The sequence below is a fragment of the Tenrec ecaudatus genome, chromosome 4, assembly GCF_050624435.1.
Source record: "Tenrec ecaudatus isolate mTenEca1 chromosome 4, mTenEca1.hap1, whole genome shotgun sequence".
NCBI lineage: Eukaryota > Metazoa > Chordata > Mammalia > Afrosoricida > Tenrecidae > Tenrec > Tenrec ecaudatus.
The window spans coordinates 126,040,840-126,057,193 of record NC_134533.1 but is presented as its reverse complement, the minus strand read 5'-3'; the positions used below and the strand labels follow the sequence as shown (position 1 = coordinate 126,057,193).

Here is a 16,354-nt window from a genome sequence, read left to right as displayed (position 1 = left end):
TCTCAGCCGTAATTTGAGTGACGGTATTTGACAATATTCCACTGTTCTTCACAAGGTTTTCACTGGCTAACCCCTCAAAAGTGGACAGTGTTCTTCCTAGGGTATACATCTGGAAATGCCTCAAAGCGTGTTCACCATCGGTAACCCTGTTAGTATTTAAAGTACCAGTGATAAGTTTCCACCAACACATCAACACGAAAGTCAGGATAGTACAACAAAGTAACAGATGAGTAGGAGGAGTTAAACTATTTAAATGTCACAGAGGTTTGATGAGAAACTGGCAGATGAGTGGGGCATTAAAGATGAGAATAAGTCACTAAATATGAGAATATTTATATGAGAATATAAATAAAGCAATATCAAGTTGACATTCTTCCATTTGTAAAGCTTAGATTTTTATGTTTAATAAGGTGTTGATAAATAAATGGAGAACGGAAATTTCTTACATACTGCTGACAAGCATAGAGATTGCTATAACTTATTTGGACAGTATAACTTTTCTTCCACCAATTCCACATACAGTCACACTTTGTACAAAATCCTGCTTGTAATAACAAAATATGAAAACAACAGGTATCAGATTAAAATATATATAATACATCTAAACTATGGCATTTTCTGTAGCTAACACACTTACTAAACATTTATTATTAGTCTGTAAATTGGAGAATAACTTTTCAAATATACCATATATACTTGAATATAAGCCAACCCGAGTATAAGCCGAGGTACCTAATTATTACCTGGGAAACTAGAAAAACTGAGATTGACTGGAGTATAAGCCTAGGGTAGAAAATGCAGAAACTATTGGTGTGTTTCAATAATCAAAACAAATGAAAATAAAAAACTAAAAATTGAGACATCAGTGGGATAATGTATTTAAACATTTATTTTAAATAAAAAACATAAATAAAAGGACAAGTCACTTAATATTAGTACACCAGCACAGTAAGTGGAAAATAGATTCAACAAAAACAATAAGGTATCAACAATGATACTTTAAGAGTACTATTCCCTGAGCTCAATCAGCAACTAAGCTAAAATGTAAAGAGTTCAAATCCTTCAAAACTGGATTCCTCATCATCATCCGTATCCCAGTGCAGAGCTTCAGCTGGTGTGAGGTCATAATAGATGCTGTCCTCACTGAGATCACCATCATCACCATCACTGCTGTCATTTTCATACAAAGCGTAGTCTTCACTGCCATCCATAGCACTACTAATACTACATTTCTGGAAGGCATGTTGCACCATGTCTTCTGGAATGTCTTCCCATGCATCCTCAAACTCACTTTGCTGTTAACTCTATGTCAGGCTTCATGAGATTTCCTCCTTTTGTTAGTCGGGCTTGACCAGATGACATCCATTCATGCCACATCCTTCGCACACAGTCTTTAAAAGGCTTATTCAAAGATACATGTCATAAGACGGCTCTGATTGGTTAGATGTGAGTAAAGAAACATTCAAAGCCCTGCAGTGTCAGCGGGGCTTTGAATGAACAGTGGAGAAATGGCAATTACCACAAGATAACGGGCGCTCCTCCCGTTACCTCAGGGGGGCCCCAGCGAGATGTTACACCTTGCTGGGGTATCACTAACCCGTGTATAAGCTGAACCCCAGTTTTTTGGCACATTTTTTGGTGCCGAAAAACTCGGCTTATACAGGAGTATATACGGTCATTTATATTAAACTATATGCATGTAATATATATACACACACTCCAAGATATAGAAAATATTTGCAAAGAAGAAAAAGAAAAAAATTCATAGCAAACTTTTGTCATTCATAGAGACTGAGGAAAAGCATTAGAGGAAATTTTACTTTCTACTATTATGTATATCTGTTTTAATTACATCTCGTCTCTGTAAAGCTCACATAGAATTTCTACAGCTTTCATTTTTAATTTTTTAAAAAGTTAACACTACTTCCAAATAAAATAATATTTAATAACAGAAAATAATCATATAGAGCTCAATTAAATAACAGTTTCCCAAACAATAAAACTTCGTATAATCAAAACACATACCTAGGCATTAAGCTCCTATGGTTTTCATAAAATATCCTTAGGTTTTGAGGACTATTAGCCTGTTTAAAAAAAAAGGTTTAAATTTCTTAAACAAAGGATACAAAAGTTCCAAATCATGATTAGCATTGAATATTGGTAAAGAACACAGATTCCAAACTTGAAAGTCATGAATTGCTGGTGGAGCCTTAGCAGGTCATTAGGAACTTAAAACCCCTGTAACTGCATAAAAATTCTGCACGTTTTAGTATAAAGTGTATTTTTTTTAGCTTAGTCTATACATACAAGGTGCCTGAAACTTAGAAAAGGCTTAAAAAATCATTAATCTGGAGATTATAACAACTATACAATTATTTCCTGTGTAAAATACAGGGTTTTGCATGAGTTGAGTAGATTCAAGCAAGAAAACCAAGTATACTACTACTCTTAGTCTCTCCAAAACAAATAGCACTTCATAATAAAAGAAATTGAATCACCAAAGCATATTTATAGACAATTCTCAGTTAAGAAGAAGTTTTATTCCAAACTATTGTCTTCAAAAATTTGTAGGTCAGTCATAACAGGTACAGATAGGTTCTTAGCCTTAATTTAGTACAAGAAAAGGCGCCCTGGTGACATAGTGGGTGACATGCTGTGCTGGTAAGTCCAAGATCAGGAGTCAGAAGCCACCAGCCACTCCTCCAGAAAGATGAGACTTTCTGCTCCTGTAAAGACCTAAAGCCTCAAAAACACAAAGGGACCGTTTTATCCTACTGGATTATCATAGATCAAATTTAACTCAAAGGTAATGAGATTTTTTGGTTCTAGCTCAAGAAAAGACTCTAAGCCTTTACAATGATTTAAAAGCTGAATGTGCAGCAAATGAAGGTGATCAACATGAAGAATTTGTTGTGAGGAGGGGATGGCTCAAAATTTTCAAGTAAAGGGAAATGTACATGGCATTAAAAGCTCCATGTAAAGTTGGCACTCAACCCCAACACTTTCAATGTGTGTGGCCTTTCACAGTCATGAAAATAATCAAGCATGACATATCATGAGAATAATCTCAAAGGCTTATGACTATACTTTAGTCTCTCATTCCAGGATACTCACCTATAATTTTTCCCATTCCATTTACTACAACAAATCACTCAAATTGGAAAATTTTGGTTTTTTCCTATTTTTAGCTTCACAGGCCAAGGCAAACATTGGTTCAAAGCTTTGCACTCAAAGACCAGTAGGATCTGTCCATTGGGAGACATTCATAACTCAGAGACTAGCTTTATATATAAATTAGATGGAGAAACCATGGAATTTAACCTGATTTTGTCACAGTTCTGTTTTTTAATACCATTGGGGGAAATAATTTCACATAATTCCAGTACTGAGATTTAAAAACTCTTTGTAACTTAATAAATTATAACACAGGCAAGATAAATTCAAGAGATAACAATCATGATTAAAATCTAGAGTGCTTTCAACAGGATATTAGGAGAGTAAAGATGGGGAAGAAATGCCCAAAATAAATTCACATAAAAGCTTAAGCAAGGCACCCATTAGTGATCAGTAACACATTGATAAAGACCGTTTCTAGTGATCTCCCCAGAATCATTCCTAATACAAACTTGAATTCCAAAGGTAGGCCAAGCAGGAAACATCAACAAAAAAAATCAGATCACCTGAAAAGGTGGTTTTCCAACTAGACACTGGTATATTACTGTTCCTATGCTCCACAAGTCAGCTTTAGCATCATAATGTTGAGACATTATAACTTCAGGAGCCTAGGTATAGAAAAAGCCAATGTACTATATTATTGTTACTTAAATAATATGCATATCTCACTTAGATAATTAATGTGACTATATTAATTAACTGACAGAGGTTACACTCCCAACAAAATCACTAAAATAAAAACTTAACAATATGACAAAAGGACATTGCTATTGCAACAAACAAAAAACTATAGGTAGTCTCTGGTTCACAAAGGTTCATCTTGACTACTGTCATAACTCAGTTCTGTTTAGGTCAAATTACATATTTTTATTATCAGTGTCTTTACAAATCCTAACACTAAGCATCTGAGAGTGATAAACGCAGTAAATTATGTGCTACAACAAAATAAGCAGTATTTATTACTAATAATAAGATGTAACCTCTCCTCCTTCCCTCCAAATAAAAAATGTAGTTGTTAAGTATAGTTCATTCAGGGCTTCAAAATGGTTATCAGGTCCAATAGACACAGAGTACCCTATATATTGCATAAACAACCAAATCTCAAGTGTCGAATTTTGACCAGACCAGGATACAACAAAATGCTGCTCAAAAATACCATGGCACACATTCAAAGTGCCCCATCAGCTGTCTTCTTGAGCAGAGCACAACTGTCTACGGCCTACTCAAGTGAAAATACAAGGCGCAAGAGATTTTGTTAATATGTACCCACATTTATGTATATTGTGCCTGTTTTCTGCTAGCCATGAGTGAACCATTTAGAACCAGTTCAAAATGATGGGTTTATTATTAACTTGACTGTGTCAAAAGCTGGGAATTACCTGTCTATTACTGTACTGTAACGTACTGAGAAATCTCAAAAAATACTGCGTGAAAAGAAGTTATACACAGTACATACACTTATATAAAAATTTTAGCAAGCATTTCTACATAAACATAAATGGACACATAAAATTCAAAAAGAACTCTAACAAACATAAAAAAACATACAGAATAGGGTTTAAGTGTTGAAGAGTGGGACATGGAATCAAGGAGAGATATAAAAAGGATTTAAAACTGTCTCTGCAATATTTTTTCTTGGAAAAAAAAAGACCAACATAGGACAATGTTAACATTGTTATATGTGGAAAGTATGGGCACATGAGTGTCTGCTCTAACAGACCACATATCCCTCTGTAGTTTTAAAGCTTTTATATTAAGCAGCACTACTGAACAAAATTAAATGATAAAAAACAGTCTTACAAGCATTTTTCTAAAAAAAAAAAAGCATTTTTCTGCTGTTTTGTGAGATACATTTCCAGCTTGCATTAGATGTGGCTTTTCAAATATACTGTCAATTATGGCAAATGTTAGATAGTAAATATCATATACAGTTAAAGGTATTGACATTTTATAGACCAAGCTTAACATTGTTATTTTCCGTAGTAAATTTCTGAATTAACTTCCGTTCATGATCAACTCAAGCACTTCTACTACCTTCAAGGTTAAAATAATTTCATCTTCAGGAAATGCAAAGTAATATTTACATTACATAAAATTCATCATATACAGATATAGAATAATCATAATTAAGGAAAATCAGATTTAAAATATATTTAATCTTTGATCATTATTATCCTTGATCTCAGAGTTGAAGGATTTTTGAAGAATTTCCAATTGAACAAAAATCCATTTACAGTTTAAAAAGTAATATGTATATTTATTTACTTGACAAAATTTTGAAGTTCTAAAATTAAGGTATTTCTACACTTAATGCTTCAAATTAATTCAGAAATTTCAGACATGTTTATCTATATGGAAGGTTAAATATGAAAGCAAATATTTTTCTGATTTAAGAAAACATTTCCATACTCTAGGGAGGGATTATATCAAGAGAGAACACTGAAAAGATGAGCATTATAAGTAACTGAAGAGGTGTCCTAAAAGGAACATTAATATTATGTAACAGATTGCTATGGAATTATATTATGCAAAAGTATGGCCATACTTCATTAATTTTTAATTTCAATTTAATCTTCTATCATAATAATTAATGCTTCATTTAAAAAGGGGAGAAAAACTTTTTTTTAATCTACTATGCTAAAGTAAGAGATCACATTATAGATAATTGACATCTGTAATATAAACAATACTTCAAGCAATATACAGTGGGGCTTGAAAAAGTTCATGTAAAAATTTCTATTATTTTTAATGTCATTTTTCCATAAACATTTGTAAGCCCTCCTTATAGAAATATGTATTTGCCTTGGAAATAAGCATAATACTTAAATGCAAATATGGCACTGTGCTGGAAACACACAGGATTTGAATATAAACTCACCATGTACATTGGGGATCCACACAGTGTTGCAGCCATCATATTACTATGTAGATAACGAGCAAACCCAAAATCCGCTATTTCACAAAATAAAAAGTAGAATAAAATAGATACCTTTGCTCACACATAATACAGATTATGACTTTTTAAGACATAAGAGTAAGTAATTATTTTTCTTTGTAACTAATTTTAAAACTTCCAAAATTTCTAGCATTACTAAATGCTTCAAATAATTTAGAAATACAAGAGCACTAAAACACTACCAAGTAAGAAACCTAAACTAGATAATTTCTTAAATTCCCTATTATTTTAAAAATCCTATGTGCTATCATTAATCAGGGTTATTAAAGATGCCAAAAATTATTAAGATGTCTGCTTCCTTGTTTAAATGCTCCTCTGGCCCTTTGGCCATGTCTAAAATATTTTTCATATACTACCCAGGATTCACAAATCCAAAAATACCTCAATGAAGAAATCAGATGATGCCCAGTAATCAGAAAGAATAGTGTCTGGGATCGTAAAAGATTGTCTTAAAACAAGCAGCTATCTAAGTGAAGTATCAGCAAAGTCTGCATGGAAGAAACACACCTGCCTGTGATTGAAATATTGCAAATAATAAATTTCATATCAGAGAAGGGTCCTATACTTGAACATAAATTCTGAGAACTCAGCATGCAGAAGGCTATATTTGACAGTGAAAGCCCCAAACCCATCTTGCCCACATGGATAAAGTCTCCAATGAAGCTTTTCTGAACATGGACCAGGGGTATGAATATTCTTGTCTTCAGACCATGTACAATGGAAAAGGCATTACCTTTATCAATGTAACAAGTTTGGAGAATGACAGTCTTCCTTTGGGGCTTGCGTTCATGGAGATGTAAGGGGGGTTACATAGCTATGTGATGCCCTGACTGCCTTGGGAAGGGCCCTGGACCCATCTTTTAAACTACTTTGTCCACCACAATGCACTCATCCTAACCATAGCCCGAATCCTGCTCCTGTAACCCCAGCTATAACGATGATGTTTTCATTTGCTACATACAATTCACGTGTGATTGATTTTTGATATTCCATGTCTTCTGTGAATCAGCAAACCCTTGGACACCATTATGACCCTGTGCGAATGGTCTGACCAATCTGAAGATGTCCTTACTTTTCACGTCCCTTTTAAAAATATAACGAATGTTCTCATAAAAGTAAAAAAGTTAAAAGATATAAAAATGCCCCAATGAACTAAAGAACAATTTCAAAATTCCATCATTGGAATTTATCCTTTTAACAAAGCTAAATTAAAATTATCTAAAACTAAGAAGATTCATAAACCTGCTATGTATGAAGCAATACATGGCCACTTACCTATTTTGATGCGGATATCACTGACACTGGACTTTCTGCGATTGGCATAGGACAACAAGATGTTCTGTGGTTTAAGATCCCTGTGGATTATCCCTTTGCTGTGAAGGATTCTCATGGCAGCTGCAATCTGATGCAAAAAAACTCTGATAGTCTCTTCACTGAGAGTACCTTTAGCTGACAGAAAAGCAATCATATGAATAGTTATATACATAAAACCAAATACCAATGGCACATTCCATCAACAAAATTGGGTTGTTAAAGAGACACAAACTGGGTAATATTTTACTTTAGTAACGAAAGTCTAGGACGAGATGGTAGATTTCCCAAGTATTGTAATCAATCTGCTATACAGATTATGTTTTTTCCTTTTGCTTTCACTAGTGTTCATTTTCCCCTCTTCCCTTTTTGTTACTCTACAGGAGTCCACATTACCTGAAATATAACAAGTATGTGAGTTTCCTTTTTAAAACAAAACAAAAGTCTCTTTTGATATTAATCAAATATCTGTAAGACGTAAACAAGTAGATGCTGACCTCACTAGCGTCATAACACTTTGAGAAAATAAATTGCTAGGAATGTTTCATATTCTACATATATGTATTTTAGGTATAGAACTTCAAGTGTCATCTTGTATTAAAATCTTAACCTAGTTCCAAGAAATAGTTTTCATATTACCCTTGATTTGTTTATAGTTTTGATTTGCTTTTTTCTTACTTACAAAAAAAATCTCAAATTAACAAACACTCTTAGGTACATTGTTTCATAGGAGTTGTATAGTTTGCAATGAAGGAGTTACTCAAGATACACGGATAACAACTCAGTCAGATTTTTTAATGTAGAAAATATTTCTTTGGTTTTTTCTCTCCTAGAGGAGAAGACCAATTTCACAAACACTGTCAGAACGTGGTACACATCAAGTACTAAATACATGTAAAGGTTAGGAATAAAACTACAACAAAAAGCCACAGGATAACAAAATAACCACAATATAAACCAATAAACATTTATTAAATTGCTTCTACACAAGGACAAAAAAATAGGATGCAGCATCTTTCAGAAGTAATTCTTAAGATTAAGCAGACCAGAGTATTATCATTATTTTATCATTATTAAATACTGACATAAAAATTTACCTTGCAAATAATCTGCCAGATCTCCACCATTGCAATACTGATATATATAAGAAAACGCAATTAAAATGAGAACATTGATTCAAGACTAATTTGATTAACAATTAATTTTAAATTTTGAAACTCATTTTAAACAATGTAAGTCAAACCTGAAGAATATTTTTAAATTACAAGATTAAAATGTTTATTTTATATTTATATTGAAGATAGAATCTAAATTAGTGATATCATCAGTTCAAGTTTTCAACTATTAATTTAAAGTACATGAAATAAGCTAAACAGAAGCTGTATACCACCTACCTCCATCACTAGAAAGACAGAATTAGGTAACTCCTAAAAAGGAAACAAGAAAATTCATTTAGATCAGAGAAAAAAATTAAGTATACACACAAAAAATAACTTTTATAAACACTATTAATAGGCAAGCAGTGATTAACATTGACATTATGTCACAACATACAGATGTAAATAGAAAATTAGTATTAGTACTGTACAACATATATCCTCTCAGTGATCCATAATATTTGGTGGCCAAAAAAACTCTGTAAAATTCAGTAGTTTATCAAAAAATAAAACCATATTCTATTTAAAATGAAGATTTGTCAGCACAAGAAATATCAATTTACTATATGCAAGAACATCAAATATGAAGAAATTTTTATGCATGGTTCATAGAACCTAAGTTAGCAGAAAGATCCAGGTACTTAAAAACTAAAGCTAAAACTGATAAATTATTGCACACAAAGTTAATATGACTACTAAGTTTAAAATAGTTTTATATTCTAGTGATTTACGCTTAAACATAGTTTCTCATAAGACAATAGTCTATTAAGTAAAACTAATTACACAATATCATCTAATTCTTGTCTCCATAAAACCACCCAACTTCTGTAACCACAGAGGGAAAACAATGAAATCATTGTGGAAAAGAACAGTGGAAACTGTTTTTGAGGCTGGAATTAGGAAGTGACCAACAATTTTTGTAGGCTAAGCATGTTTATATTAGGTTGCTTAGAAGATAATTAGATCTGAAAAAGAACAAATTCTGCAAAATACCAATCCATAGTAAAAGGGGATTCTGTGGTAGCTGAATAGAAAGTAATAAACTACTGGTCCTCTAATTAGTGACATTATTGGCAAATACATTGGACTTGATTTAAAATGCACATGTGAAGGTGAAAAAAAAACCTTTTTTTAGCTTGTATAATTTTGGATAAAGTTTACTGAACAAATTGTGTTTCCATTCAACAATTCACACACATTTTATTTCGTTACACTTAATAAAATCCCAATAATATAATAGCCCTCTCCTACTTCAACCCTACACTTACCTTTCCTGTTACACTTTATTCCTATTGTTGCAGTCTTTTGAGTACTATTCCTGGATAAATGCTTCCCTTTTGACCTTTAATAGCAAATTGCTCTATGGCGTGCATACCTCCCTGGTTTTATCACCTTATAGATCTGTTGTTTCATTGAAAGTTGAGCCATGGAAATGAGTTCAAGGCTTCAATGGTGTCTACGGGCTATATAGTCTTTGGGGTTACACCAATCTCTAACAGATCAATAAACCTGATCTTTATTCTGGTGTTTAGTTTAATTCCACATCTGTCTCACACTCTATCCAGACCTCCTATGATGATCCCCTTCAGAAGCAGTATCAGCAGCAGCCAGGCACCATCTGGGTCTGGTCTCAAGGTGTTGCCTAAGGTTCAAGCAGTACATTAGTACTCTGCACTAATTGTTCCCTTATTTTACTTTCAGTCTTCTTTATTTAAAGGGAGAAACCAAAAAACGCAAGCTAGATGGCCACGCTTAAGCTTTTTAAGACCCGAGTCACTACTCACTAAAGTAGGCCACCAAAAACACAAAAAACTTAAATAATGTTAACAAAAATGCTACACATATTCATTTACAAATGAAACTTATTAAGTAAAATTTTAAATCTCTAGCACAATATGAAGCATACCATATTGACAGTCAAATAAGGTTGTGATTAACACCAATATAGTCATCTCTTGATGACTATCACGTGTCTGTGAGGTTATCATACTGTGTCTGTGATCACGTGTCTGTGAGGTTATCATGTGCTGCAGTGATACTTGAAACCATGTCTCTGGTCATTCAAATGCTATCAGAGGTCACCCAAAGAGAACAGGTCTGAGGAAAGCTTCCAGGCCAAGAACAGACATGTAGTACTCGGCTTCCCACTTCACAGGAAGGACCCCTTGAAAACCTAAGGCATAGCTTCAAAACATGGTCAGATACTGAAGGCCTAATGAATGGAAGCAGGATGTTGTTGCAGACAGTGGTAAATGATGGGTGCCTCAGATTGGAAGGCACTCAAAATTTGTCTGAAAAGGAGATTTCTTTCTTTCTTTTTTCTAGGTATTGCATTTTTTGTTTCGTTTTGTTTGGGTTTTTTTTTTTTTTTTTACTTTTTTTCAATCATTTTATTAGGGGCTCATACAACTCGTATCGCAATCCATACATACATCAATTGTGTAAAGCACATTTGTACATTCATTGCCCTCATCATTCTCAAAACATTTGCTCTCCACCTAAGCCCCTACCATCAGCTCATTTTCCCCTCCCTTCTCATTCCTCCATCCCTCATGAACCCTTTATAATTCATAAATTATTATTTTCTCATATCTTGCCCTGCCCGATGTCTCCCTTCACCCACTTTTCTGCTATCTGTCCCCCAGGGAAGAGGTCACATGTAGACCCTTGTAATTGGTTCCCCCTTTCTAATCCACCCTTCCTCCACCCTCCTAGTATTGCCACTCACACCATTGGTCCTGAAGGGATCATCCGCCCTGGATTCCCTGTGTTTCCAGTTCCTATTTGTACCAGTGTACATCCTCTTGTGTAATAAACAGGGCTCTCTAGAGAGATAAAACCAAATTGCTGATAATTTTAGATATATATATGTATAAAGATAGTTATATATATAAAACACAAGAAATGAATTGTTACAATTATATACAGATAGATATATAATACAAGAAATGAATTGGCAAATTATATACAGATAGATAGATATACAAGAAATGAACAATTAAATTATAAAGCAATACAATTGGCTCAGTGCAATTCACTCCTCTGAGAGAGCTGTGAGACACTAGCAGTCCTTCAAGTCTTGAGAGCCACCAGGTAGTACTCTGTAGAAAGAGAGAGCTAGGCTATCCCACCACAGGCAACAAACAGCAAGGCAGATCACCAATCATTAGCCAGGTCACCAACTGTCAGTCCCCAACTCCAGAGATGTAAATTCCAATCATGAGGTCTTAAGGGGACCTCAACTTACAGTGACACAGTCCACAGGCTAGGTGTCCCACAGGTAGTATACCCTTTAAATTGAGGCACAGAACAAGCAAGGCAGCCGCACACTGGTCCAATGATTAAGGAGCTTGAGAGAAGAAAGGCAAGGCTCACCAAGCCATTTATCTCTCTGTCCTTCAATTAACCCCACTTGTGTTTATCAGCCAGGATGGCACAATAAACGATCTCATCTGTTCTAGCCAGATTTGCAAGGTAGAATTGGGATCATGACAGTGGTGGGGCAGGGGTGTGGGGGGGAGGAGGAAGCATTTAGGAACTAGAGGAAAGTTGTATGTTTAATCATTGCTACATTGCACACTGACTGGCTTGTCTCCTCCCCGAGACACTTCTATAAGGGGATGTCCAGTGGTCTACAAATGGGCTTTGGGTCTCCACTCCGCACTACCCCCTAGTTCACTATGATATGATTTTTTGTTCTGATGATGCCTGATAACTGGTCCCTTCGAAACCTCATGATCGCACAGGCTGGTGTGCTTCTTCCATGTGGGCTTTGTTGCTTCTGAGCTAGATGGCTGTTTCTTTACCTTCAAGCTTTAAGATCCCAGATGCTGTATCTTTTGATAGCCGGGCACCATCAGCTTTCTTCGCCACATTTACTTATGCGCCCATTTGTCTTCAGCAATCATATCAGGGAGGTGAGCACACAATAACTGATCCCTTCGGCACCTCGTGATCACACAGGCTGGTGTGCTTCTTCCCTGAGGGCTTTGTTGCTTCTGAGCTAGATGGCTGCTTATTTTACCTTCAAGCTTTTAAGACCCCAGATGCTATATCTTCAGATAGCTGGGCACCATCAGCTTTCTTCACCACATTTGCATATTCACCCGCTTTTGTCTTCAGCGGTTGTGTCGGGAAGGTAAGCATCATAGAATGCCAATTTAATAGAACAAAGTATTCTTGCATTGAGGGAGTACTTGAGTGGAGGCCCCAATGTCCTTCTGCTACCTTAATACTAAACCAATAAATATATGCACATAGATCTATTTCCCCATCCACATACATAAATATATTTGTATATGTACATGTCTTTGTTTAGACCTCTACAAATGGCTTTTGCATCCTAGCTCTTTCCTCTTGTCCCCCTATCATGCTCACTCTTCATTTGGGTTTCAGTAATTCCTCTTGGTTACATTACCCTTGATCATGTCCTACCAGGCCTCCTACACCCTCCTTACCACTAATTTGGATCACTTGTTGCTCCCTTTTCCCTTGGTTTGTTAACACCCCTAACTTTCCCCTCACTTCCCCCTCTCGCAAGCCCCCCCTCCCCCCCCCGCCAACTGTCGGTCCCATTGTTTTTCCTCCAGACTGTTCATCCAACCTACCTTATTTAGACAGACCGGAGCAGATTTCTGAAGTTGACAATGATGACAAAATTCCGTTAAAGCACATAAAGCCTGTGAATGTGGAGCCCTTGGAATCTTCATTTGCTGATGGGGTATGACTCAAGGTAAGAAGGAACAAATGCAAAAATCTCTTCAATAAACTGAACTTGGAATATACAAAGTATGACTTTAGGAAAATTAGAAGTGGTCAAAAATGAAATAGAACACATAAAGATCAATATCCTAGGCTTAGTGAGTAGAAATGGACTGGTATTGGCCATTTTGAATTAGAAAATCATATGAGTTACTATGCCAACAATAACATGATCAAGAGGAATGTCATGGCATTCACCATCAAAAAGGACTTTGCAGAATCAATCTTGAAGTACAATGCTGTCTGTGATAGGTTCATATCTATCCACCATCAAGAAAGGCTAATCAATAACAATATTACTCAAATTTATACACCAACCACAAAAGCTAGTGATGAAGAAAACTGAGGAATTTTACCAAATTCATAAACATATGTGTATAAGAAATAGCATTATATAAAGGAAAACTGTATAATAAGAAAATATCCTAGCCCAATACAGTTCAAGTCTGTAAGCCCAATATTAGCCCATATGTCCAGCACCAATCTATAAAATCCTCTTGAGACTCACGTAAAACATGCAATGATGCAAACGTATAAAGATTAAAGGCCAGTGGGTAGAAAGCATTGTGGATCCAGTGGCAGAGCAAGCATCTGTGTTGGCATGGGTCTACTTGTGGCTCCACCAGCTCTAGGGCACTAGCATAGTTATATGTGTCTTGACAGCAGAAATGTCTCGCAGGGAGTGAGCCTGTATCTGGCCTCCAGTGAGATATTTATCTCTGTTTGCAGCTCCCAAATGAGGTCATCAAGATGTGACCTAATTAAAGGCTAGACGCCACCCCTTTGCATATTGACAGGAGATTATGTAACTGCCACACTGTCGCTGTTGGAAGAGACCCTGAATAATAAGCTCAATAACAGCAGCTAAAACCAGGCCATAAAAGCAAATAAAAACATGTTCACAAGAACCAATATATGACCTTGAGTCTGTCTCTTCTGTACTTCGAGAACATTTCAGCACACATTTGATGCATTGGACACTAATAACAGAAGACCTGTGAATTGTGGAAGGACATCAAAACACTGTGGTAGTTTGATGATTTTATGTTAATAAGACACTCTTGGATAGAGGTGGGGTCAAACCTGTTAATCAGATCAGTCTGATGCCGTGTCCTTGGGGAGGTGGCCTCCTTATCAGGGAGAACCAAGGACACCCCCCAGTCCCCTGCTACTCCACCTCCCACCCCACCCCTTTCCCTTCCTGTTTACAGTTCCACAAGCGGCTCGAACCCTGCCATGTTTCCACTGACCTTGGATCCACACAACTCTGCACCCATCCAGCCTCTGAACTTCCTGCATTCCGCATCACTACATGTGGCTGCATGAGTCTGAAGAGGGCCTTATGAACTAGTATTAGACATATGGCCTTGAGTTGGACTGGCCTGGAGCATGTTCTTGATATATAATTACTTCTTGATATAAAGCTCTCTCTTACACATATATATATATGTGTCACTGGATTTGTTTTTCTAGTTAATCCAGCCTAACAAAAATATAATTCATGCATATGTTAAGACAGAGTTCTCTAGAGAAACAAAACAAAGACACTAATTATTATATAAATATTTATTTAGATAGATTAATAACATAAGCAATAAACAGTTCATTAATCTATAAAGCAGTACAAATGGTTCAGTACAACTCACTTCCGTGAGACAGCTAGTACACTGGCAGTCCTTCAAGTCTTCAGCGCTGCCGGGTAGTCCTCTGTAGAGCAATTCAGGCTCTCCGGGCACAGGCAGCAAACAGCAAGGCAGGTCACCAACTGTCAGCCAGAAGACAGGGTACGGCAGTACTCAGCTCAAGAGATGTATCCAGTGGCGTGAAAAAAACAGGTCTTGAAGGAACCTCAAATTACAGAGACACAGTCCATGGGCTAGATGTCCCACAGGTAATCCAGCTTGCAAATGGAGGCACAAACAAGCAAGGCAGCTGCACACTCATCCAATGATCCAAGAGCAAGAGACAAGAAAGGTGAGGCTCACCGAACCATTTCTCTTTCCGCCCTGCAACCAATCCCACATGTCTATTGGCCACGGTTGGCACAATAAACTTACCTATCACAATGAAGAAAGCAAAAGGTCATTAAAAAGACAGGAAAGAAAGGGTCAAAGTGGACATCAGAAGAGACTCTGAAAGTTAATCACAGAGTAGCTAAAACAAATGAATAAAAGGATGAAGTCAAAGAGCTGAATAAGAAAAATTCAAGACAGCTTGAGAAGACAAATATTATAATGAAATGTACAAAAGATCTCAAGTTAGAAAACCCAAAAGAACTCAAGAAAAAAGTCAAGCCATGAGTTGCATTAGGTACATCAGTTGCATAATACCTACATGTATTGAAAAGCATGGATGTTATTCTGAGGACTAGGGGGGCCTGACCCAAGCTAAGATATTTTCAATCACCTCAAATGCATACTAAAGTTTGACATTGAATAAGGATGATGGAAGAAGAATTGATGCATTTGAATTGTGGTGCTAGAAATAAATATTGCAAATACTATGGACTACTAAAAGAGAAAACTGATCTGTCTTGGAAGAAATACAGCCAGAGTGGCAAGGCTTCATCTTAAATAGTTTGGACATGTTGTCAGGAGAGATCAAACCCTGAAAAAGGTAGAGTGGGGGTGCGGCTAAGAGGGGAAAGACAGATGGACATTGGATGCAACAATGAGCTCACGCATAGGATGGCACAGGACCTGGACCTGTCGGTGTTTCGTTTTTGTGTTTAGGGTTGCTATAGGTAACAACCTAGCAGATGGAACATAACAACAATAGTCATCAAGAAATTCAATTTTGCTTATGGAAAAAGAAAGCTTCATTCTTTATCAAGACTGACCTAAGACACTAAGTAAGATAAAACACATAATAGATTTATCAGTTGTGAAATAAAGATTCTGTAGTCCTCAGGGAAGTAATTCTACTTCAGAAGTTTATGATTTGGGGCAGCAAAATGACTTAATACTATCAATGTTAAATGCACAATTTGATTTCA

At 35.9% G+C, this 16,354-nt stretch overlaps 1 protein-coding gene across 3 annotated transcripts in view; it reads right to left on the bottom strand.

Moving 5' to 3' along the window:
- Positions 1 to 16,354, bottom strand: part of ULK2 (unc-51 like autophagy activating kinase 2) — a 212,393-nt gene that overhangs the window by 170,610 nt on the left and 25,429 nt on the right. For 2 of the 3 annotated variants that reach the window (XM_075546767.1, XM_075546766.1), the window contains exons 4-9: positions 8,836 to 8,868; positions 8,539 to 8,575; positions 7,406 to 7,579; positions 6,053 to 6,126; positions 3,681 to 3,782; positions 2,026 to 2,084 (exon numbers count right to left, since the gene is read on the bottom strand). In XM_075546767.1, coding sequence (XP_075402882.1) covers positions 2,026 to 2,084; positions 3,681 to 3,782; positions 6,053 to 6,126; positions 7,406 to 7,579; positions 8,539 to 8,575; positions 8,836 to 8,868 — 479 coding nt within the window. Of the gene's footprint in view, positions 1 to 2,025; positions 2,085 to 3,680; positions 3,783 to 6,052; positions 6,127 to 7,405; positions 7,580 to 8,538; positions 8,576 to 8,835; positions 8,869 to 13,205; positions 14,482 to 16,354 lie in introns of those variants that run through there. The other variant, XM_075546768.1, reaches the window with a different exon arrangement.